This window comes from Notolepis coatsorum (assembly GCF_963971535.1).
Source record: "Notolepis coatsorum genome assembly, chromosome: 8".
Taxonomy (NCBI): Eukaryota; Metazoa; Chordata; class Actinopteri; order Aulopiformes; family Paralepididae; genus Notolepis; species Notolepis coatsorum.
In genome coordinates, this window is record NC_140172.1 from 43110691 (window position 1) to 43134235 (window position 23545).

Here is a 23545-nt window from a genome sequence, read left to right on the forward strand (position 1 = left end):
CGTACCAGTTGAGCTAAGCGTCGATGGAAAAACATCTGGGATTACGGCTACATAATGCCGCAAGCTCTGCGGCTGCCGCAGGGCGTGTCGCAGCCAATCGGGGAAAACGCGGAAGCACTCGGCAGTACTCTTCGGCTCCAATTAAAGAATAGGCAGGTCGGCAACCTTTTTTGTTCTCTTATTTTGGAGATCGATGTCATACTGTGACACTGAAATGAAAAAATATTTGGTCAACAAAAATATTTCATCAACTAAAATATACAGTACGTACACCCTGCCGTCAGCAAGTGGCTAATCTTGAGTTTCTGACCCCCCAGTAAGCTAACCATGGATAAAACCAAAAAAAGTGAGGAAAATAGAGGGTTTAAAACTTTAATTCAGCGTGGACAGATTAATTTGCTTTCACGACTAACGATGCCGGCTTACCTGTATGCCTGATATGTGGTGCGAAATTTGCGAACGAAAAATTTACTTTTTATTTGATAGATTTTCCACATAAGGGAAGGACTCAAATAGAGCTGCATAGTTCAGGGTTTTATTTCAAAGTAGTTCTACAGATGCCAGTGTTTTTTATCCTTTTCTGTGTTTTATTTCAAAGTAAGTCTACACATGGTGGTCTTTTTTAAAAGTAGACTACTTTTTATTTTATAAATGTTCCACAAATAAGGGAAGGACTCAAATATACCTGAATAGTTCAGGGTTTTATTTCAAAGTCTGTCTACAGACACCAGTGTTTTGTCGTCTCTTCTGTGTTTTATTTAAAAATAGGTCTACACAGCCAGTATTTTTTCTCCTCTTCATAAGAGTTTGAGGTTTTCCTTTGTTATAACAGGTTAAAACGGCAATAAAAAGTCAAACATTTTCTTTTTGTTGCTTTATAATTCCATTAATGCAACAAACTGCTATAAGTATAATAAATCGCAAATTACTTTGGGTATGCAATTGTCAGGCGTTTTATGCTATATGTTGGGTATGCTTGGGGATATATAAAACGTTATACACTTATCTTCATTTTAAGGGTAAATGGGTTGTGCGGCTCCCTGAGCATTTTATTTTGTTGGAGGGGAAAAGTGGCTCTTTTGATAGTAAAGGTTGCTGACCCCTGCACTAACCTGTCCCAAGATAATGGAATATAGAAGTTCATATATTTGAACCTCAAGACTTTCGATTAATCTACCAAACATAGATTGATGAGCAAAGCACACGGTGATGCTTGATTGTGTGCATTAAAAGCATTTAAACTCAATGATATAAAAGCAGTGACGATATGTGTTTTGTGTTTAAATACATTTTGGGCTAGAATCTTTGATAATCTGATTGCTAGACTAGACACACATTAAAAGGGCAAATTCCGCCTTTAGGTCCTAGACCTGTTCATATTATTTGCAGTCTAAAAAGTAATAGGATATGTTTTTGTGACATGAGGGAATGTGGTCATGTATTTTGAGGCATGTCTCATGGGAGAGTTGGGAGCTGTGGTGGGTGACAGCCATCTGAAGAAGCAGGCAATGTCAATATTTCAAAGGGAATATTACAGGGTCGGGTCCACAGGATTTCAACATAAATTCTATCAGATGTAACTTGAGATTAGCCCATTATGACAGGGGAAACATTCTAATAGAGATTTTTTGCATGATCCCAGAAATAAAACTTTGAGGATGTCATATTTGTCAACAGTTGCACTAGTTTGAACGTCAGCGACAGCCAGGGACTTGTGAGTCTACCACCTTTCCCCCCTCGTTTCTGAATAATGAACTCCTTTATTAAGCATCCAGTAGGTGGCGGTAATGCTACACTTTGCGTTGCCAACTTCCATACACGAAGAAAAAGAAATTAAATGGACGGACGGAACCAAAGAGACGGAACCTCTTGACTAGTTTCTCGTCCAACAGTAAAAATCGTCCGCCAGTGATCGTCTGAGACGTTAGAAATCGAGGAAGATTGTCAAGTTTGAAAAATTATGTTTACTCTTAGCTAATGCCTTTAATATTTAATTACTGCTACCCAATTGCTATTTGATGTACTTTGCCAGGCAGCATACATGTGTATCAAAATTGCTTTGTGGATCTCTGCTGTGTTTTGCATAGCATTAGCAGGTAAGGGGACTGATGAACCTACATAATTGTATGTTTTAAGTTACGAATCAACAGCAACTGAACATGATATGGTAGTGATGACCAGTCAGTGACGTGTCATCCCATTTCCAGAGGCTGACGAGAGGATGGTGGACATTCCAGGAGGGAAGATGACAATGGGAACTAAATCGACTGATGGGATGGATGGGGAGTCGCCAACTAAAGACGTGACAGTCGGCCCCTTCAAAATAGACATGTACCCTGTCACAAATTCTGATTTCAGGTGAGGAACCTTACATACAGGCCTTTTTAAATTTGATTTGTATAATATCATGTATGTATGCTCAATGGCATTGGGAATGAGAGTTTGCCCTCAATTCATTGTCAAGTTGAAATACAAATTGAATGAATGAATTTGAGGGTTGATGTTTCAAAATGGAACTACTTTGTAATGGCTATCTCTTTATCCAACACAGAGACTTTGTGAGAGCACAGAAGTACAAAACCGAAGCAGAGACATTTGGTTGGAGCTTTGTGTTTCAAGATTTTGTGTCAGATGAGCTGAAGAGCAAAGTTACGGAGAAGATAGAGGTATTCAGACCAGAGCATGGAGCTACTTTGCTGAACATCTTGCTATTTGCTACACACTGTGACAATAGGCCTACACTTGGATTATGGATTATATAGTTTGTGATGATTCTCGATAAGAGTGCCAGGAAAATAATATATACAATTTGTAAGCACACTTCCTTAAAAAGAGTTGAATGGAATTAAATGGACTGCATTTATATATTGCTTTTATTTGAAGCGCTTTACAATTTATGCCTCACATTCACCCATTCACTCGTACATTCACACAGACGGCGGAGGCAACCATGCAAGGTGCCAATCTGCTCATTGGTTGGGGGTTAAGTGTCTTGTTCAAAGACACTTTGACACGCTGCCGGGAGGAGCTGGAATCTATCCAGGAACCTTCAGATTACCAGACGACCGTTCTACCTCCTGAGCCACTGTCACCCCTTTTTACAGAAATAAAATAAAATCAAGATTTATAATAGGAACATAGCATCAATATTAAGGAATAATATAAAGCACATAACATGGAAATAACACAAAGAATAAAATAGGCATGGAATTCAATAAAACATTTTAAACAATAAATTACTTTTCACATATTGCTGTCCTAATTGATTCTTCTTTCTCAACCAGTCTGCACCTTGGTGGTTGCCTGTAGAACGGGTGTTTTGGAGACAGGTAAGGTCATTGTTCTACTTCTCCAGTACATGTTCCATTATATACAGTACACACACACACACAGTGTTAACCTCCCCCTCCCCACCTGCTCTGTCATCTCCCATCTGCTTTCATTGTTCCTCTTCAAGTCTCTTACTCTTGTGTTGTGTAGCCTGCAGGGCCTGGCTCAGGGATTCGGGATCGTTTAGACTTCCCGGTGGTTCAGGTGAGCTGGAACGATGCCCAGGCCTTCTGCAGCTGGCATGGGAAGAGACTGCCTACGGAGGAGGAGTGGGAGCAGGCTGCACGCGGGGGGCTGCAGGGTACGACTGTTAATGTCTTTAATTCCTGCTTTGATATTCATCAGACTGGCAATACGTCATCCACACTGAATTTTGATCGCCACGCCTCTGGGCTGGGTAAACGGGGATTGGATGGTGTTTGTTCATTCAAAATACACAGATATAAATCACACTGAAGGCCATCGTTGCCCAGAAATAGTCATTACCTCTTAGTTTTAGCCTTTTAGGTCACTTAGAGATTCATAAGTGTAATATTAAACAGATAATAAGCAAAAGATTAATAAGCATAATATTAAACAGATAACGGGGTTCCCGCTGGGTCTCAAAGTCTTAAGAAGTCTTAAATTGAATCATAAGAATTGTAGGCCTTACAAAGTCTTAAAGTCTTAAATATAGATTGATGATTGGTCTTAATACATGTATTTTGATTAGGAAGTTACTTCTGTGTTGCTATGATTTCTGTTTCACATTTAAATGTGTTTGGGGGGAAATGTCCGGGCTGCAATGTAAGCAGTACGGTAATCAGTTTTCCCCCTGACATAAAATAAATAAATCATATATTTATAAACCATGGAACCATTGATCACTAACCTTGCCACCCCCGGTGAGAACTTATTGGAGAACACCCAGCTAGCAACTGCACCTAGCAAGCAACCAAGCTTGAGCTAGCATCAGTCTGAGCCTGAGGTTAAGAAAAATTCTGCTAGCATGTCGTACATCTTTAAATCTTTACTTTTGTAACTTGTTGAAACCAGCAGGAACCCTAGAGAGATGAGGTAATGTCCTGCAGCTGAATGGAGAAATACGACAGGGAAGACTGAAGGAGCCTTGAAAACAGAGCAAACATAACTTTTCACAATGAAACAAATGTTCAATGGTGGCCAATAACTTGATGCACTAACAAAACAAACGTTTCAGACAATGTAAGCTGTGCAATTACATTTATTATTTTATTTCATTAAAATAAAATAGAAATGAGACAGATGATAAATACATCACAGAGGTAAGGGAAATAATTAAAACACATATCAAACAAACAACCAAATAAAATTACATGGTATGTGTAACTGAGGGGTACAATTCCCTGACTGTATTACTAGATATGATACTTACTACCACTACCTTTGTACTTAATATTCGGCCACCCAGTACACGGCATAAATATATTATCATGAACACTCTCACGTAGATGAAACGGATCCAACACAAATGTACGAATTAGAAACAGGTCTTTATTTTCCTACACAGCGATGGTGTGTAGAATAAGCACTTAATCACTTAATTACATTTATGAATTGAAATAGTATGCACTTTTATGGCAAGGAGTATTCGTCGGTATATCAATAGATAATGTCCAATCTCTGAAGGCGCAGGTGGTAAATATACGACCTGGAATAGTTAAGGAATAACAGCAATGATACTTTAATGATTATAGGCTGGATACACTAGAGGGGGTTAATCCGGTCGATTGTAAGCCGACAGGAGTAGGAGGGGGGGGGGGGGGTAGAATCCAGCTGCCTCGTCCGGCCAAGGGTATCCCAGGAGAACCCACTGTAGTGCCGTTCAATGCGCCGGCGATCCTTGGACCACAGATGAAAGCAGGTGGACTCTTTGTGGGCCGGCTCTCTCCGGTCCACGGGGGAGAGATGTGGAGAGACCTCGTCTTGCAGAGCGTCTCCTCACCTTGTGTCCTCTCCAGGGGGGGGGTTCCAACACACGGTAGTGTCGGGGGTCTTTATCCATAGAATAATCAAAGTATCCAAAGCATAATCCGTGCCTGGGAAGGCGGGCTGTCGTCGGTAGAATAATCCGGTATACAGGTCCACTCGCTCGTCGGCTCTGGGGCTCCTCGGGTGCAGCTTCACATAGGGTCAACCACCCTGGGTAAGCAGCCAGTTCTCTGCCCGAAACGATGGGGTACTGACTACGGTAGTATTCTCACCGCACGAAGCACTATATATTAACAGACTATTATTAGCTTAATAGACTACGTCCAACTCGACGATATAGTGCCAAATATGACTATTCAAATATTAATATACACGATGTCTCAATACCGATGGTAGGCGAACTTGGCCTTACTCCCACACGTGGCGTCGCGGGGAGGCTTTACGTCTGTGACTCTATTGGAGGGTAAGAAACTGGACTGAAAAGAAAGTCCTACTTTAGTAGCGCAGTATATATACGCACTATGAACAAATAGTCCCATTAGTGGTGCGGTAGCCAAATTCCTACGCGGAACTAGGACTTGTTCGTACATGTTGAGCGGTACGTTTGAACTGGGTCTGAGGGGTATGGCAGCCTGGCACCAAGGTCTCGACCAATAGTAGAATGGAGACTATTATGGGATGTTCAGTAGGCTAGAATGGATATTCAATGCATATTGTACAAGGAATATACAAGGGATATCAGGGAATATTAGAGAATATACAAATACAATTAAATATATATATATAAATAAATATATATATTCGGTTTAATCTGGCCCTTCACAACAGCCACCCCCTGAATAGGTCCCAGACCTAATCAGTTAAACGGAGACAGATTAATCGCGTTGTCTATTTACACATAAGGGTTTGCTGTAGGGGTCAGTCAACTTCACAAAGTCATAGGGTTGTAGGGTCATGGTCATCATCGATTGTGTCTGGGAGTCGAGGCAGTTCTATGAGCCTTGCCACGGGACGGGTGTAAGTGCGACCCTGGACGAGCACTTCAGCTGCTCGGACCTTGCCGTCGGCACCGGTGAGCACTTTGCTTACGCGGCCGGCCGGCCACATAGCTCTGGGCAGTGATTGATCAATAATCATGACGACTGTTCCTTCTGTCAAATTGTCTCTCTCCTTTACCCACTTCTGGCGGGTCTGTAGAGACGGTAGGTAGTGCAGTAGGAAACTGTTCCAAAACTTGTCGGCTAATACTTGGCTGTACCTCCACATTCGTCGGCCGTTCGCTTCTTCAGGCCGGTACATTGTCTGGGGTAACGCGGGATCTAGCCGCCCCATCAGGAGTGTGTTGGGGTCTGCGGAGATAACAGTGCTCAATCCACAGAACACAGGCTTCTTATTCTCAGCCTCCTCCTGACTGGCTTCCCTCGGGATAGGCGTGGGCCACTGTCCTTCCGGGAGTCTTAGGAATGCGGGGCCGTCACTGTAGACATTGCGACGGGTGAGGTCATCCAGGGGCATCCCCCGGGTGATGACGTCAGCTGGGTTCTGTTTTGTATCAACGTAGCGCCACTCTGTTTCTCCGGTTAACTCTTCGGTTAAGTCTTGAATCTCGGTGACTCTGACTCCCACGAAGACTTTGTACTTGCATGAGTCCGATTTGATCCAGGCGAGTACCGTCGTGGAATCTGACCACAGGATTGTTCTAGACACCGGTATGGTGAGCTCACGTTGGATGAGCGTGGCTAGGTGCGCTCCGGCTAGGGCTGCGCAGAGCTCTAGACGTGGGATAGACTGTTGCTTGCGTGGGGCTACTCTCGAGCGGGCGAGGACAAATGCTGTGTAGATCTCTCCCCCTTGGTCTTGGGCCCGCAAGTAGGCTACTGATCCGTATGCGACCTCTGAGGCGTCACTGAAGACGTGTAAGTCCATTTTACATGTCTCTGGCCTCACCGTGGGTGGGAAGTAGCTTCGGCGCATATTAACGCCTGGGAGTGAGTGGAGCTCCATCTCCCACTCTCTCCAGGTGGATGCAAGGTGTGTGGGAATGGGGTCGTCCCAGCCCTGGTCCTTGTCCCACAATGCTCGTACAATCATTTTTGCCCTGGTGGTGTACGGTAGAATACATCCTAGCGGGTCATATTGTCGGGCGAGTGTTGTGTACACACTCCGTCTGGTGGTCGGCGCCGCCGCCGGCCTTCCCTGCTCCGTAGTCAGGGGCTTGTGTCTGTAGTGAAGCGAATCTGTTTTGAATCGCCACACCAATCCCAGGGTCATCTCCTGGGCTTCTCCCGGGATTGTAGCCATCCAGGTCTCGCTGCTGGCTGCCTTGTCCTCGGAGGAGAGGCTGCGCAGTACTTGCGGATCGCTGCTGGCCCACTGCCTGAGATCAAAGCCGCCTTTGATCAATGAGGCGCGGAGTTTAATCAGGAGAGCCTCGGCTTCTTCCTGGGTTGAAAGGCTTTGTAGACAGTTGTCTACGTAGAAGCTGTTCTTTACGCTGTGTCGGACCTCTTCGTCCGCTGCTGGGTCCTCTGCTACATGTTTCTGTAGTGCAAATGTCGCACAGCAGGGGCTGCACGTCGTTCCGAAGGGGAGGACTTCCCATTGGTAGATGGCTGGGTGCTCATCTCCTGGCTTCTCTCTCCATAGGAACCGTAACAGGGGCTTGTCCGCCTCTACTAATCTCACCTGCAGGAACATTCCTTTAATGTCCCCGCTGATGGCCACCTTTTCCTGGCGGAAGCGGAGTAGAACGCCGAGTAGGGAGGGGCCGAGTGTGGGACCGGGCAGTAACTCTTTATTCAGATTTTGGGATCCGATCTGGTAGCTGCAGTTAAATACTATGCGGTCTTTACCGTTGTGATGGACCTTGTGGTGGGGCACGTACCACGATTCAGTGGTCTGGTCAGCCTCTTTAATGTCCATCTTTGTGACGTGTCCCGCTGTGATGAGCTTCTCAATCTCAGCGCGGTATACACTCTCTTGGGCGGGGTTCTTGGCTAAGCGCCGCTCCGTGTTCAGCAGGTACCGTTCTATGGCGTCTGTCTTGGCGTGGAAAGTAGGCATTCCTTCTCGCCGCAGGAGTGGCGTGGCGTATCTCAACACGCCGTTGACCGGGACTCTCTTGGTCCCTGTCTCGAGGAGGTGAATGGCGTAAATGTCATCTTTAGAGCGAATGTCTTTCTTTCCATTCTTAAAGGGCATTTGTTCCAAGCTCCATAGCCGCTCTACGTGTTGCAGGAGTGCGGTTTCTCCCTCTGTGACTCGGGAGTGGAGACATCTAGTGGCTGTACTTCGGTTGAGAGATTTGGCGAGCGGGCCTTGGAGAGTCCATCCCAAACGGGTCTCGACTGCTGCAGGACAGCCTCGGGGTCCGGTATGAACCCGGTCTATCGGGACAATGAGGTCTGCATGGTCGGAGCCTATCAACAGGGTCGGCATAGCATTGTCTATGAGCGGGATCGGTAACTTGCGCAGATGTGCATATTTCTCCATCAGCTTGGCGACGGGGTATGTGTACCGCGACAGTCCTATTTCTTGGCTGGTGAAAGCGTCTGCAATCTGGTACCGTCGCTCAGGCTGGCCGCTTGCTGCGATAGAGAATGACATTCTCGCCCTTTATCGTCTTCAAATCTCGTCTTATTGTCCGAATTGTCATTTGGGTTTCGCTTCCCCGCAGCCCTAGCTGGGCCGCAGCGGAGGCCAGCAGCAGGGTCTTCTCTGACCCGTCATCGAGGACGGCGTAAGTGTCCAGGACTTTATTCTGGTAGCTTAGTGTCACACGCACTACTTTTAGGAGTACTCGGGCTCCACTGCTGCTGGCGGGATCGATGTACATGACGCTCGCTTTGCGGCTGGATGGTGCAGGTGAAGGGCGCCGTCTGTTACTGTCGTGAAGTATGTCCAGATGGGCTCCATCGCACTTGGTGCACCTTTTCTTTAAGCGGCATTCGGCTGCCATGTGTGAGCGCGCACAGCGAAAACAGCGCTTGTTGGACTTTATCCATTGACCTGCTTCCTCCGCGTTCAGCTTGGGGAAGGAGTCACATTGCGCTAGCCAGTGTTCTTTCTCACAGTAGGGGCACACTATCTTCCACTTCTCCGTTCTGGAGGGGGTACTGTGGCTCCTGCTGCTCGGTACTGACTCCGATTGGTGCATCACAGTCACCGATCTTCTTCCATCATTTAGTCGTCTGGTTCCTTCTCTGGAGCCAGGGGTGCTCCGTCCGAATGTATCTAGCCGTAGGCTGCTGACTTCTCTCGCCAGGAAGTCTGCTAGATCGAGGAGGTTCGGTTCGGGGCCATTCGGGTCTCTGTGGTCCCTCTGCCGCCTAAAGCGCTCCTGACGAGCGGGCGGCAGCTTCTCCAGGATCCTTTCCACATTTGAGTTGGCGTAAAGTTCATACTTCCCCTTCTCTCTTTGCGCTCCCAACATCCCTACCAGGGACTGCACTCTGATGGACAGGTCGTCCAGTGCTCGATTGTCTATTGCTGGGGGTAAGCGGTCGATGTGTCGGATCTCCTGGATCACGTAATCCCATATGCGCCCATACCTCTGGTCCAATGCTACCAGCGCTGCTGTGTATGGGGTGGTGGAAGTCGCGTAGGCGAGCGCTATATTATGTGCGCGGGGCACCTTTAAGTGCTGCAGTAGGATGGCGTATTTGTGGCGTTCATCCAATACATCCACCAACATGGTCTCCAGACACATGCGGAGTTCTGTATACTGGGCCCGGTTCTCTTGGGTGAAGTCGGGTACCATAGGCGTGCCAATGTATGACGCTGACTGTGGATACATCGGCGAGCGTTGGGGGAGAGGCCTCCTAGGCGAGTCTCCTCCCGCTCCTTGGTATGGGCTGGTACCGGCAGTGTACCATGGCCCGCTTGTCCAGGTGCTGTTCCTCGGTGCGGGTCGTGCGTCTTGCTCACCCGTGTATAGAGTCGGGGGTCTGTAGCGCAGCTCCGCGGGAGTATAGCCTGGGCTGTACCGGACCTCCTGGTCCGGTAGAGTACTGTGCTGTCTTCGGGCGCGGTTCTCCTCCTCTTCCTCTTCGTCTTCAGTTAGGTCATCCAGTGCTTGTAGTCTCTGGTTTAGCCTCTCCACAGGATATGCTGCTCCTTCCCGGTTGCTAGGTCTCGCTTGGACCGGTGGGGGGAGGTGGTCTGTGGGGGGTATAGACCTCGTCTGTTGGTCAAGTTCAGGGTTGTTTACTCGGCTAGGGGATGCCGCCCTGGAGGTGTGTCTAGACGAGTTCCTGGAGCCTCTGGCGGAGGGAGAGGGTGTTGTCCGTCTGATCAGCTGTTCTATTAGTTGCGACTGCTGTCTGTCGCGCGCTGCGTCCCGTTGAGCACCGGCTCGTTCTCGGGCCACATTCTCTTCCATCTGAATGCGTCTTATTTCTAGACGTATCTGCTCGTGTTCGCTTCGCTGCTGGATCTGCAGTCGGTCGCGTTCAGCAGCGGCGTTCAGGCTGATGAGGAAGGCCTGCTGTAGGGTCCTCTCTGCCTCGCTGGGAGAAGGCGGTTGTATAGGGGAGCCTTCCCTCGGGGTACTCCTTGCGGAGCCTTGGAGTTCTATCTCCACGGTGCTCTCCCCGTCTTCTTCCGTGCCGAGTTCTCTCTCGGTAGCGTTGTATTCCTCCCGGGACTCATCGGGGACTACTTCTTCAGTACTGGCGGGGTGTGAAGTCATGTCTGGTTCCCACTGGTCCCCACCGTGAACTTGGTCAGTTACATTAGAGCCCGTAGGGGCCTCTATGGTCGGGGTAGTCTGGGCGTTGGGGTTAGACATACTTTTACTTTCTAGTTTTACCGCGTTTACTGTTAGTAGAAGACTAGGTTGTTGACTGACAGCGTAAGCCTCTAAGTACTGAGGGAGCCGTCGTTCGCGCTGCGGGCGTTGGTTAGGAGGATCGTTTCGTGGAGTGTTCATAATAGGCCATTTCAATATTAATAACACTATATTAATATTACACTAATTACCCTCCGGCTCGAAGGACCAATTGTAACTGAGGGGTACAATTCCCTGACTGTATTACTAGATATGATACTTACTACCACTACCTTTGTACTTAATATTCGGCCACCCAGTACACGGCATAAATATATTATCATGAACACTCTCACGTAGATGAAACGGATCCAACACAAATGTACGAATTAGAAACAGGTCTTTATTTTCCTACACAGTGATGGTGTGTAGAATAAGCACTTAATCACTTAATTACATTTATGAATTGAAATAGTATGCACTTTTATGGCAAGGAGTATTCGTCGGTATATCAATAGATAATGTCCAATCTCTGAAGGCGCAGGTGGTAAATATACGACCTGGAATAGTTAAGGAATAACAGCAATGATACTTTAATGATTATAGGCTGGATACACTAGAGGGGGTTAATCCGGTCGATTGTAAGCCGACAGGAGTAGGAGGGGGGGGGGGGGTAGAATCCAGCTGCCTCGTCCGGCCAAGGGTATCCCAGGAGAACCCACTGTAGTGCCGTTCAATGCGCCGGCGATCCTTGGACCACAGATGAAAGCAGGTGGACTCTTTGTGGGCCGGCTCTCTCCGGTCCACGGGGGAGAGATGTGGAGAGACCTCGTCTTGCAGAGCGTCTCCTCACCTTGTGTCCTCTCCAGGGGGGGGGTTCCAACACACGGTAGTGTCGGGGGTCTTTATCCATAGAATAATCAAAGTATCCAAAGCATAATCCGTGCCTGGGAAGGCGGGCTGTCGTCGGTAGAATAATCCGGTATACAGGTCCACTCGCTCGTCGGCTCTGGGGCTCCTCGGGTGCAGCTTCACATAGGGTCAACCACCCTGGGTAAGCAGCCAGTTCTCTGCCCGAAACGATGGGGTACTGACTACGGTAGTATTCTCACCGCACGAAGCACTATATATTAACAGACTATTATTAGCTTAATAGACTACGTCCAACTCGACGATATAGTGCCAAATATGACTATTCAAATATTAATATACACGATGTCTCAATACCGATGGTAGGCGAACTTGGCCTTACTCCCACACGTGGCATCGCGGGGAGGCTTTACGTCTGTGACTCTATTGGAGGGTAAGAAACTGGACTGAAAAGAAAGTCCTACTTTAGTAGCGCAGTATATATACGCACTATGAACAAATAGTCCCATTAGTGGTGCGGTAGCCAAATTCCTACGCGGAACTAGGACTTGTTCGTACATGTCGAGCGGTACGTTTGAACTGGGTCTGAGGGGTATGGCAGCCTGGCACCAAGGTCTCGACCAATAGTAGAATGGAGACTATTATGGGATGTTCAGTAGGCTAGAATGGATATTCAATGCATATTGTACAAGGAATATACAAGGGATATCAGGGAATATTAGAGAATATACAAATACAATTAAATATATATATATAAATAAATATATATATTCGGTTTAATCTGGCCCTTCACAACAGTATGTAATACATGAAGCAGAACAGTCACATTACAGTTAAAAGGCTGGGTGACAGTTACAGGTGTGTGTAAACAACTACTAAAAGTAGTGAGGAGAATCAATTTGTCCATTTTCAAAGTCTTTTGCATCTCGTTCCTGCTGGGAGCTGCAAATTGGAAGGAGGATTGACTGAAGTGTTAACAAAATCCGTCAACTAAGAATTTATTTAGTTGAGGTCGAGGACTATTATTTTATTTGTAGTGCAGGTTATGAGAGGGAAAACTAGTCTACATCTGCTAATAGACCAAGGCTGTTATGTCTGCAATTTATGCATTGTTTTTTATTCTGTCAATCTGTGTGCTGATTTTATGCCTATGTTCATTTTATACTATATAGTTATTCATATTTATTATTGTTATATTGTAGAAATGTGTGCATTGAAATGTCTGTAAAGTCTCGACGACATTGAAAATGAGGGAATAAATCTTTTCGAGAATAAATAAAGGTTGATGAAGTGTGGCTTGGGGTAATCTCTTCTCCTCTAATCTCACCACTGTGTTGCAGGTAGGACGTATCCTTGGGGGAACAAGTTCCAGTCCAACCGCACCAACCTATGGCAGGTCAGCCCACTGATATGATACACACCACTACTGGCAGTAGCAGCTTCAGTGTACTTACCTTACACCATGATAACGTAATGACAACGTAATAAAGAGTTTGTTGTTTTGCATGTGTATTAGGGACTGTTTCCTGGTGGAGATACTGCAGAAGATGGCTACCACGGTATCTCCCCTGTTACAGCCTTCCCTCCTCAGAACAGCTATGGTAACTATCCTGGAGACTAGCTCTCTGCACTACACACATACCAAACCTGGGCAACAAAAGGAGCTGAATACATTGTGAAGACTTGGCTTTGGAAGACACTTGTTGGTGTTCACAAATCTAGATTGAGCCGTCCAAGGTCCTTCGCCTTATTCACTTTGCCTCCATACCGGTCGACTTTTATGCAGTGGGGGGTGTTTCCATTTACTTAAATGTTACTTAAATGTTACTTAAATGTTACTTAAATGCTCAGACTGTTTGTCACCACAGTACATTCGTATTTAATAGACAAAGGTGTAGTACTAGTTGGCTATTGAAATTGAACTGAAACATGTGAGAAAGGACATGTTGCAGATGCATACAGTGAATGGATACATAGAATACCAAGCAGGACAGATAATGTACATATAATATAGTTCTAATCTACACTTTTGTGAGTGTATTATATTTCTATCATAACAGTGCTGTAAACTCTTCCCATAGGACTGTATGACATGATGGGAAACGCATGGGAGTGGACATCCTCACGCTTTCCTGGAGCACAACCAATGTATGTCCTACGCGGCGCTTCTTGGCTCGACACCGCAGATGGATCAGCCAATCACAAAGCACGGATCACTACCAGGTCAGTTACTAGCGATGTGCGTTTTCACAGAGTATTAACCATACAGCTACATATAATATATATATATTATATATTATATTATTATATATATATATATATATATATATATATATATATATATATATATATATATTCATATAGCTGCATAGTGACGCAGTGGTCCCCCATGCATGGCAGGTATATCCTGCCATTGCCCTTTACCATGGTACTGGCATTAACAACTGGAGGTGGTCCATGGGCACTGTGTGGCTGCACACTGCTCCTAAATAGTTAGGATGAATCAAATGCAGAGGACTGATTTCCCCCAAGGGGATTAATAAAATTATACATACATATATACACAACAGTCCTGACTAACTAATGGTTGTGTTTTTGCATTCTGCAGGATGGGAAACACTCCAGACTCTGCTTCTGATAACCTGGGGTTCAGGTGTGTTGCCAGCGATGGACACAAACAAGAGAAGAAGAAGGATAAAACGGAACTCTAATAAGAAAAAGTACACAAAGAAGAGGATGAGGAAGATCCTCATTTGTGTTTAGGTTTATGCTGAAGATTGTGCTACTGATTAAAGTAATGAATCTGATGACCACGAGATTCTAATGCTCATACCAGGGATTAGGAGAATGAGCACAAACATTTTTGTGAGTGTAGTTTATTATTAGATTATGGAAGTGTTCATGGAATCTTAATTGTGTTCACGATGACAGAATGCTGGAGGAAAAATAGGGACCACAAGATTATACCTTAAACCTTGTGTGAGCATAGATTTTTATTAGATTATGGACTACTTCTCCTGTGGAGACTTCACAGAAACCTTATTTTTTTTCTATAATTGTGATTAAAAAAGGTTAAATGTGATCATGTTTAAATTTACACTAAATGCAGTCTATCATTGTCCCATGGATTGTGATACCATCAGTATTACATGCTGTAGCCCCTGAGAGCTGCTACACATGCACGCATGCACACACACCCACACACCCTGTTGCTTTTCATGCATAATTTACACTCTACTGAAAAATCTGATTTCTATAGAGAAATAAGCCAATTGCGGAATAAATTGGGGCTGCTGTTTGCTGTGTCTGTTCCCACACTGGTCGTGCAGTTTTTGGAACATCATGGCATTTCGAGAGGTGTAGTCTAGATGGAAAATCAAGGGATTTCATCAATTATCTGGGGAAGGGATAAAATATTAGAATGTTACAAACGGGTCACTTTTATAGGAATCTGTATTCTACACCTTGTTTTAGGATGGTGGATATGAGACATTTTTAAAACATTGTGTGGCCAAATGTAAATTATTCAGGAAGGAATTCAAATGTTTAGGCAACTTTACATTGGGACCAGAGCTGGAACCTTGTGTTTTATACCAGTAGTCTCTCTCTCTCTCTCCCCCCTTTCTCCCTTTGAAGTTCATTGGAATACAGAAGTGTAGGGTGAGCCAGGTAATACAAAAGGAAGTATCGGGTGGATTTCCTCAACGGTTAACAAAACGATGTGTAACGATTCTTAACAAGGCAAATTAAAAGGTAACAAATAAATAAAATAATCTCTGCAAGGTAGTAAAGTGAATGTCTTTCATAGAGCATGTTAATGTTAACAATGAGTTATTCTCATTATGATCATGACCTAAAAAGAAAATCATAACATAATTTCTCATGACTCCATCGCCTTCTTCCTGTTCAACAGAAATAATGACATATCAGTCCAAATAACTCAGTCTCTTGAGCAAGTCAGCTTGCTTGCTTGTCATTTAGGTTTTTAGCTTATTTAGAAGAGGTGTGTGTCAGTGTTGTAGTACTCCAGTCCGAGTCCTGGACTGATTTTTAGGACTCGTGACTCGACTTGGACTTGAGCACTGATGACGTGGACTTGGACTCAAGCATTGACTGCATTTTGACTCTTTTTTTGTAATAGGCCTTAATCATTTGTCATAAGATATTGATGGCTAGTGCATTTGTTTGGCTATTGTGTCACATAGTAAATAAACTCCCTTTGAAATGGTGACCGCTGTGTCATTTATGTTTTTATTTTATTATTATCTTTTTCCGATTTTTCTCCCATCCCACCCTTCCTGGTTGTTGCGCACTTTCCCCTACTGTTGGTCCGAGAGGCCGGAGACTGTCACATGCTTTCCTCCGACGCATGTGCAGTCTGCCGGCAGCCAGCCTGGCCGCGCAGATTCTCACTGGGAGAGTGTAACGTGTGGGAGGCCGCACTACCTCTCTCCAGATCCTACCCTCGCTGTGCAGGCGCCCCGACCGAACTGTAGGGGTCGCTGTCCACAACGCCCAGGGCCCACCCGCCAGCTTTCCCACCCTCTAATACTGGCAATTGTATTAGTGTGAGCGGCCAGCCAAGCTGGTGACAACGCCGGGAGCTGGATTCGAACATGCGAACCCAGCATCTCCGGTGTTGGTGACGAACGCAATCTCCGCTACGCCACCTGACCGCCCTGTCATTTATGTTTAATGTAGACCTTTTTTTATTTGTATGTCAGCTCTTTGACTGCCGTGGAGTGGACTCAACCTTGATGACTTGGACTCAGACTAGGGCTCTTCTTTGGTGACTTGGACTCGGACTCGAACACTGGGGACCCAAGTGTATTTCCTGTTGCAATGTTTACTAATGCAGTAGTTGACAGGAAATACATTTGGGTCCAAACTGTCCCTTAGCAGAATCCCAGTGAAACTGTCTATAATAGAAACTGGGAGGGGGGGGGGGGCAGCAGTGGAGGCAATAAAATATTATGTATGTACCTTGCATTCATGCGAATACTTGAATCCCTTTCATGTCATGGGGCAACTTGATAATTGAGTGAGAAAACACTTGTTTAAAATACTTTGTTTGATTTGTAACCAGTTGTATAAATGTAAATAAGCACAGCACTGGTGGCAATACAATATTTGAAACGATGCATGTACCTTTCACTCACATGCAAATACTTGAATTAATATGAATGAATAATTTCATGCCATGGGGCAACTTGATAGAGTGATACAATTAATTTAATTTACTAGCACTATAATGGCTGCTCTGCTTCTGGTCTCCAGTCCAGTGGCCTTGCTGGCTATTGGGCTCTTAGACAAATGTTATTCTTAGAACAATAGACCCGTTACTGATATTGGGAGTTGTGCCTATAATTTACTATTTCGCTCTTACCTGGTGAATGACCTACAATGGCTAACATGTTTTAGGTTTGTTAATAGTAGACAGCCCTTGGGGGAACAATTATTGTTGTAATTAGGAATCTCTTTTGTAATGTCTATCAATATAATACAATTTTTATTTCTGTTTTAATTTTATTTATTCTATTTTATCTCTATTGTCTTGTCATTATTGCAATACGTTTCTGTCCTGTGATGTCTTATGTATTATTATTGTGTTGTTGTGTCTCTCATGTGAAAAAAAGACTTGTACAGCAGTGGTGCCAATCAAATATTTTCTATGAACCTCAATGGCTGAAGAGTTGTCTGATCTTGACCTTCCTCTCCATGGTTCGGACGCTGCGCTCCAGCTTGCTGTGTTTGTCCTTGAGCTGGTAGTAGTCGAGCATCTCGGGCACGTCGGTCCCCACCTGGCTGCGCAGCTTCCTGGTTAGGACCTCCGCCTTCGAACGCTGCTCTTCAACCTGCAGAAACTCCGTTTCCATCTTCTCCAGCATCTTCGTCTTGTTGCTGATGTCACTGCTCAGCTGTTCTGACTCATACGTCGTGTTCTCAAGCTTCTTCTTGTAAGATTTAAGTGCTTGCACCTGGTCGTAAACAGCCTGTAGTTTGAGTTGTGATAGCTCATGGTTTTGCTTGTCAATTCGCTGCAGACACTTTCTGTTTTCATACTTCAACAGCTTGAAGTCCAGTTCAGTGGTCATGTCTTCGGCCACCTGTGCTTTCTGTCTGAGCGGCAGCTGCAGCTTTCTGACATGGATCTTCAGCGCCATGCCCTTCTGACCCAGCTTCACCAGCTCTGTGTCCTTCGCTCTCTTCTTGTTCTCAAAGTAGAGGAGGAGGACCCAGTCAGCTCCCGCTCCTTTCCTCTCCCGCATTACATCTCGTTCAAACTCATTCCTGGCTTTCCTGAGTTCTGCCAGTTGGATCTCGGCCACGTCCTGATTTACAGTTACCTTGTTGTTCAACTTATCTTTTACCTGTGTTCTCTTAATCTTTTCCAGATCTTTCAGCGTCTCCTCCATCTCTCTTTGTGCCACATAACACTTCTGCTCCAGGGTCAACTGCTCAATCATGGAGACACACATCAGGTCATCCCCCTCCTGGGGCTCAAAGACCCGGGGATCCAGGCGACTGAGAAACCGCTCAAACATGCTATTCCCCTGGAGGACTGCATTCGTCTGCTTCAGTAGCTGGACGCGTTCGGAAAGTAGTTTCTTGTCTTCTTGTGTGATCACCTTGCTGCCTTCTCTCATCTGAGTCGGGTCGCCGGTCACATTAATATCCTGCATGGGGCTAATCAAATTTAAATGCATCCTAATTATTATTATACAATTTATATATCACAATGTTCGAATTAATTATACAATTTATATATCACAATGTTCGAATTAATTATACAATTTATATATCACAATGTTCGAATTAATTATTTTATTATTATTATATTAGGGGAACTATCTTATAAATGGCCTTTTTCAGTGTTTAGCATTGTTTCCTAGCTATGTGGACTTATATTAATAGGATCTATGTCTCTAATTCTCCTATTGGCGCATTCTTCCAATTCTCCTCTCACAATATTCACCCTCACTGAACTGAGTCATCTGAAAATGTGCATATCTGTGATGTCAGAGATTTCTCAGCTGCATAATAATGTGGCAGTTGGTGTGGCAGTTGGCAGCAGGCCACACAGTGGTTGGAGCAAAACAGCTTAAGATCTTGATGTAGCACCCTGAATATGTGGCTATTATTCAGAAGTGCTGACTTGCCTTTTATCTCCCCTTTGTGCACAAAGACATATTAACTAGTTTCCACTGTCACTCACTACGTCCCCACCGGTAACGCACCCCCGGTCAAGCAACGGCATCGCCGAATACCGCCCCACGTGTTCCAAGAGATAAAGCGGCACGTACAAGACCTGGTGGACCAGGGTGTTCTGGTAGACAGCTGCAGTCCGTGGGCGTCTCCAGCCGTGATCGTCATAAAGAAGGACGGCTCCGTGCGGTTCTGCTGTGACTACCGCCGCCTCAATAACGTGACGCACCGGGATGCGTACCCCCTACCTCGTATCGAGGAGTCCCTAGACGCCTTGGGGCAGGCCAAGATCTTCTCCTCGCTCTACCTCACCGCCGGCTACTTCCAGGTGGCGGTGAAAGAAGAAGATCAAGAGAAGACGGCCGTCACGATGCCCTTCGGCCTCTACCAGTGGACCCGTATGCCCTTTGGGCTGTGTAACGCACCAGCGAGGGTACTACGACTATGCTTGCACCTCATGGTACCAAAGCACCTCAAAGGCACTAAAAAACAAATTACAAACATCTCAAAACAAGCTAGTCAGACTACTACTTGACCTGACTCCTAGAACCCACCTCACCCCTGCCCACTTTGACAACCTAGGATGGCTTAGAGTAGACGACAGAGTACAGCAACTTGCAATGGGCCTGGTCTACAAGATACACTACGCGACCAAGGTACCCATGTACATGTCAAAATACTTCCCAAAGGTCAGTGAATACCACGATCACAACACCAGAGGGAGCTCCACAAATCATGTAAAACCCAGATTCGGCTCAAACAAGGGACTAAACACGTTTCGCAATTATGCCACATCAATGTGGAACGCCCTGCCTAAAGCTGTAAAGGAATGTGAATCACTACCCACCTTCAAAAACACTCTCAAAAAACACCTACGTGAGACTGCAATTCGAAACTGGCCCCTACAAATGTCCTAACCTAGTTGTACAGTAAATGACCAAGTAAGGCTTTGTCAACATTCCAATGTACAGTGTAAAATGTGTGTGTGTCCCCTACCCAACCCCCCCCCCCCCCCCCACCTCCAATGTACAGCCCTCACCCAACCCACCCAACCCCACCCCACCAACCTCCTCCAATGTACAGTTTCTACGCCAAATGTATATACACTCCTTTTCTGGACACTTTTGTATCACAAACAGTACTGTATTTGCAAATCTGATATGTCATAAATGTATAGATGTAGCAGTACTGTCTATCTGTATGTCATGTATGTCATATATGTTATGATGAATTGAAAATGGGGGACCCTGGTGGAAACAAGACGAAAGTCTTTCTCTGGTCTGCATCCCCTTAACAATTGTATGTATTGAGATGTACTGTACTGTACCCATTCTGCAATCTGTTAATAAACTTTTCAATCAATTCAATCAATCAATTCAATCAATCAATCGACATTCCAGCGGTTGATGACCGCAGTGCTGGGAGACTTGGCCTTCGACGTCCTACTTGTCTATCTAGACGACGTCTTGGTGTTCGCCAGTGACTTCGAGAGCCACTGTCAGAAGTTGGACCTGGTGTTTGGACGGCTTCGGGAGCATGGGCTCAAACTCAAGCCCCGGAAGTGCTTCCTTCTGAAGACCGAGGTCAAGTTCCTGGGACACATCGTCTCCGCAGCCGGCATACAGGTCGACGCCGACAAAGTGAAGGCGTTGGAGGACTGGCCGGCGCCACGCTCAGCGAAGGAAGTGAGGCAGGTGATCGGGTTCCTGTCCTATTATCGGCGGTTCGTGCCCCGCTTCGCCCAGGTGGCCCAACCACTGCACGCCCTGATGGGGAAAGAAAAAAAGGGGTTCGCCAAAGGCCGGCCCGAGGCCTTCAAGTGGACTCCGCAGTGTCAGACGGCCTTCGACCATCTGCGGGAGTGCCTCTTGATGCCTCCGGTGCTGGCCTACCCCGACCTCCAGCTCCCCTTCATAGTGACCACGGACGGGAGTTACTTGGGACTGGGAGCGGTACTAAGTAAGAAACAAGAGGGCGTGGAGCGAGTCATCGCCTTTGCGAGCCGAGGTCTGCGTGGGTCCGAAAGGAATGACCAAAATTATAGTGCGTTCAAGCTGGAGCTCCTCGCCCTGAAGTGGGCGATCACTGAGAAGTTCAGAGACCTCTTGATGTACTCCCAGTTCACCGTGATCACCGACCACAACCCGCTGAGGTACCTCGGCACGGCCAACCTGGGAGCAGTGGAGCAGCGCTGGAACGCTCAGCTCGCGGAGTACGACTTCGTGGTGCAATACAAACCTGGCCGACTCAACCAGAACGCAGACGCCCTGTCTCGCATGCCGATGCGGTCAGAGCCTGAAGTGGAAGACACCGAGAAAGACTTCCTAACGATACCCGCGACCGGCACTCACACCCGTCAGGGTCTACAGGAACGGACCGCCCCATTGTGCGCCCCCGCCCCAGTCGCCCGCGATGGCTACGTCGTGGTCCCGGTGGAGGAAGTACGGGCCCTGCTGGGTCCCGAGAGACCGACAGAGACGTGGGAGGTCCCGAATGTCAGCGCACGACAGATAGCGGCACAGAAGGGGAACAGCGGGTATGACTGGGCGGAAATGCGGCAGCTGCAGGGGGACGATCCCGAGTTGGGTCCGGTGTGGCGGGCGGTGACGCAGGGAGTCCCTCCCACTAAAGTACAGTTGAAAGAAGGAGACCCGAAACTCTGCAAGTTATACGGGCAGTGGGAGCGGTTCCGTCTGCACCAACAGGTACTGTTTCGGCGCGTCAGTGATCCCCGCGACGGGGAGGAGGTTCTGCAGCTGGTGGTGCCCACGGCCCTGCGACGGAGGATCTACGAGACCCAACATGAGGATGGGGGACACTACGGGGACGAGGGACGGTGGATCTGATGAGGCGAAGTTATTACTGGATCGGAATGGCAGAGGAGGTGAAGAAATGGGTGCAGCAATGCAAGCGATGTGCATTAGCCCGGGACGTGTTCCCTAAAGCCCAGGCCCTGATGACCTGCACTAACGTGACGGCACCCATGGAGGTTCTTGCCATGGACTTTACCGTGTTGGAAAGGTCGGTGGGTGGCTACGAGAACGTACTGGTGCTGACTGATATGTTCACCAGATTCACTATTGCCATACCGACCAAAGATCAGACTGCAAAGACCACCGCCGCCGCCATCATCAAGTACTGGTTCGTCTATTACGGCTGCCCTGCCCGACTCCATGCCGACCAAGGGCGAAATTTCGAGTCGAGCGTCATCAAGGAGCTCTGCCGACTGTACGGAATTTCCAAGAGCCGCACCACGCCTTACCATCCTCAGGGGAATGGGCAATGTGAGAGGTTCAATCGGACTATGCATGACATGCTGCGTAGTCTGCCCGCAGAGAAGAAGCGGGACTGGAAGGAGCACCTACCCGAGTTGGTACTTACGTACAACTGCCACGTGCACTCCTCCACGGGATACTCCCCCTTCTACCTGCTCTTCGGAAGAGACGCTAGGATGCCCCGAGATGTCCTGGGGGGCAGACGTCATTGAGGAGGGGGCGGAAGACCTGGACGAGTGGGTACAGGGTCACCACGAGCGACTAAAGGCCGCTGCGGAGGCCGCCGAGGCCACGGCGAAGCAGGCGTCTCATCGACGCAAGAGGATTTACGACAGGAAGAGCAGAGGTGCACTCTTGCGGGCCGGAGACCGGGTCCTGATACGCGACCACCGAATCCGGGGCCGTAATAAGATACAGGACAAGTGGGAGCCTACGTCTTATGTGGTGGTTAAGCAGAGCCACGAAGGGACGCCCGTGTTCACAGTCAGGCCCAAAGCAGGGGGTCCAGAAAGGACCGTGCATCGAGACCAGCTCAAGACCTGTCCCTTCCCGGCCTCCGACCCGGAAGTGCGGATGACAGACATCGGAGATGCTTTCGAGGGACGTCGGGAATCGCATCCTAGGGCGTGTAACCACCCCGGGCCCCTGCGGGACGCCCCTGAAGAGGCAGCGAACGCCGAGTCAGAGGTGGAGTCGACCCCCTCAGGAGAGGATGGAGAGGACGGCGGAGACGGAGTCGAAGAGGAGGCCGCTGGCGGTCCACCGATGGCCCCAGAGGGCGAGGCTGTGGTCAATGACCCGCCAACGGGCACTGAAGAATCCGACACGGAGTCGGAGGTGGGGGAAGTGGAACCCGCCCGGCCCCAGAGGAGCACCAGAGGTCGGCTACCCGCTCGGTATCGCCAGGACTACGTGTTCAAGAGTGTGTTTGTTGAACAGTGTTTCCAATTCATGAAGGAGTGTGTGAAACTGTTGGCATAATGTGTGATTGTCGATCTATGTGTGAAACTGTTGGTCTCAGGACCGTTTTCATGCATGCGTTGGTTGGTGTTTCATTGAGTTAACTTGCAGAGGACTTAGCAAGTTCAAAGTGGGGGGAAATGTAGCACCCTGAATATGTGGCTATTATTCAGAAGTGCTGACTTGC

The 23545-nt window shown here is 47.1% G+C and overlaps 2 protein-coding genes across 2 annotated transcripts; one reads left to right on the top strand and one right to left on the bottom strand.

The window, feature by feature from the left end:
- Window positions 1–1912: 1912 nt before the first annotated feature.
- Window positions 1913–14999, top strand: sumf2 (sulfatase modifying factor 2). Its single transcript, XM_084320182.1, has 9 exons — window positions 1913–2096; window positions 2208–2358; window positions 2552–2666; window positions 3285–3329; window positions 3481–3631; window positions 13258–13313; window positions 13434–13518; window positions 13999–14140; window positions 14526–14999. Exons 1-9 carry the CDS (start codon window positions 2042–2044, stop codon window positions 14626–14628), a joined length of 903 nt encoding a protein of 300 aa, XP_084176308.1. The 5' UTR covers window positions 1913–2041; the 3' UTR covers window positions 14629–14999.
- A 2596-nt stretch (window positions 15000–17595) lies between these two features.
- LOC311233433 (cilia- and flagella-associated protein 263-like) lies at window positions 17596–18600 on the bottom strand (the record flags this gene model as incomplete). Its single annotated transcript, XM_084320401.1, has 1 exon — window positions 17596–18600. One exon carries the CDS (start codon window positions 18598–18600, stop codon window positions 17596–17598), a length of 1005 nt encoding a protein of 334 aa, XP_084176527.1.
- Between the last annotated feature and the right edge of the window lie 4945 nt (window positions 18601–23545).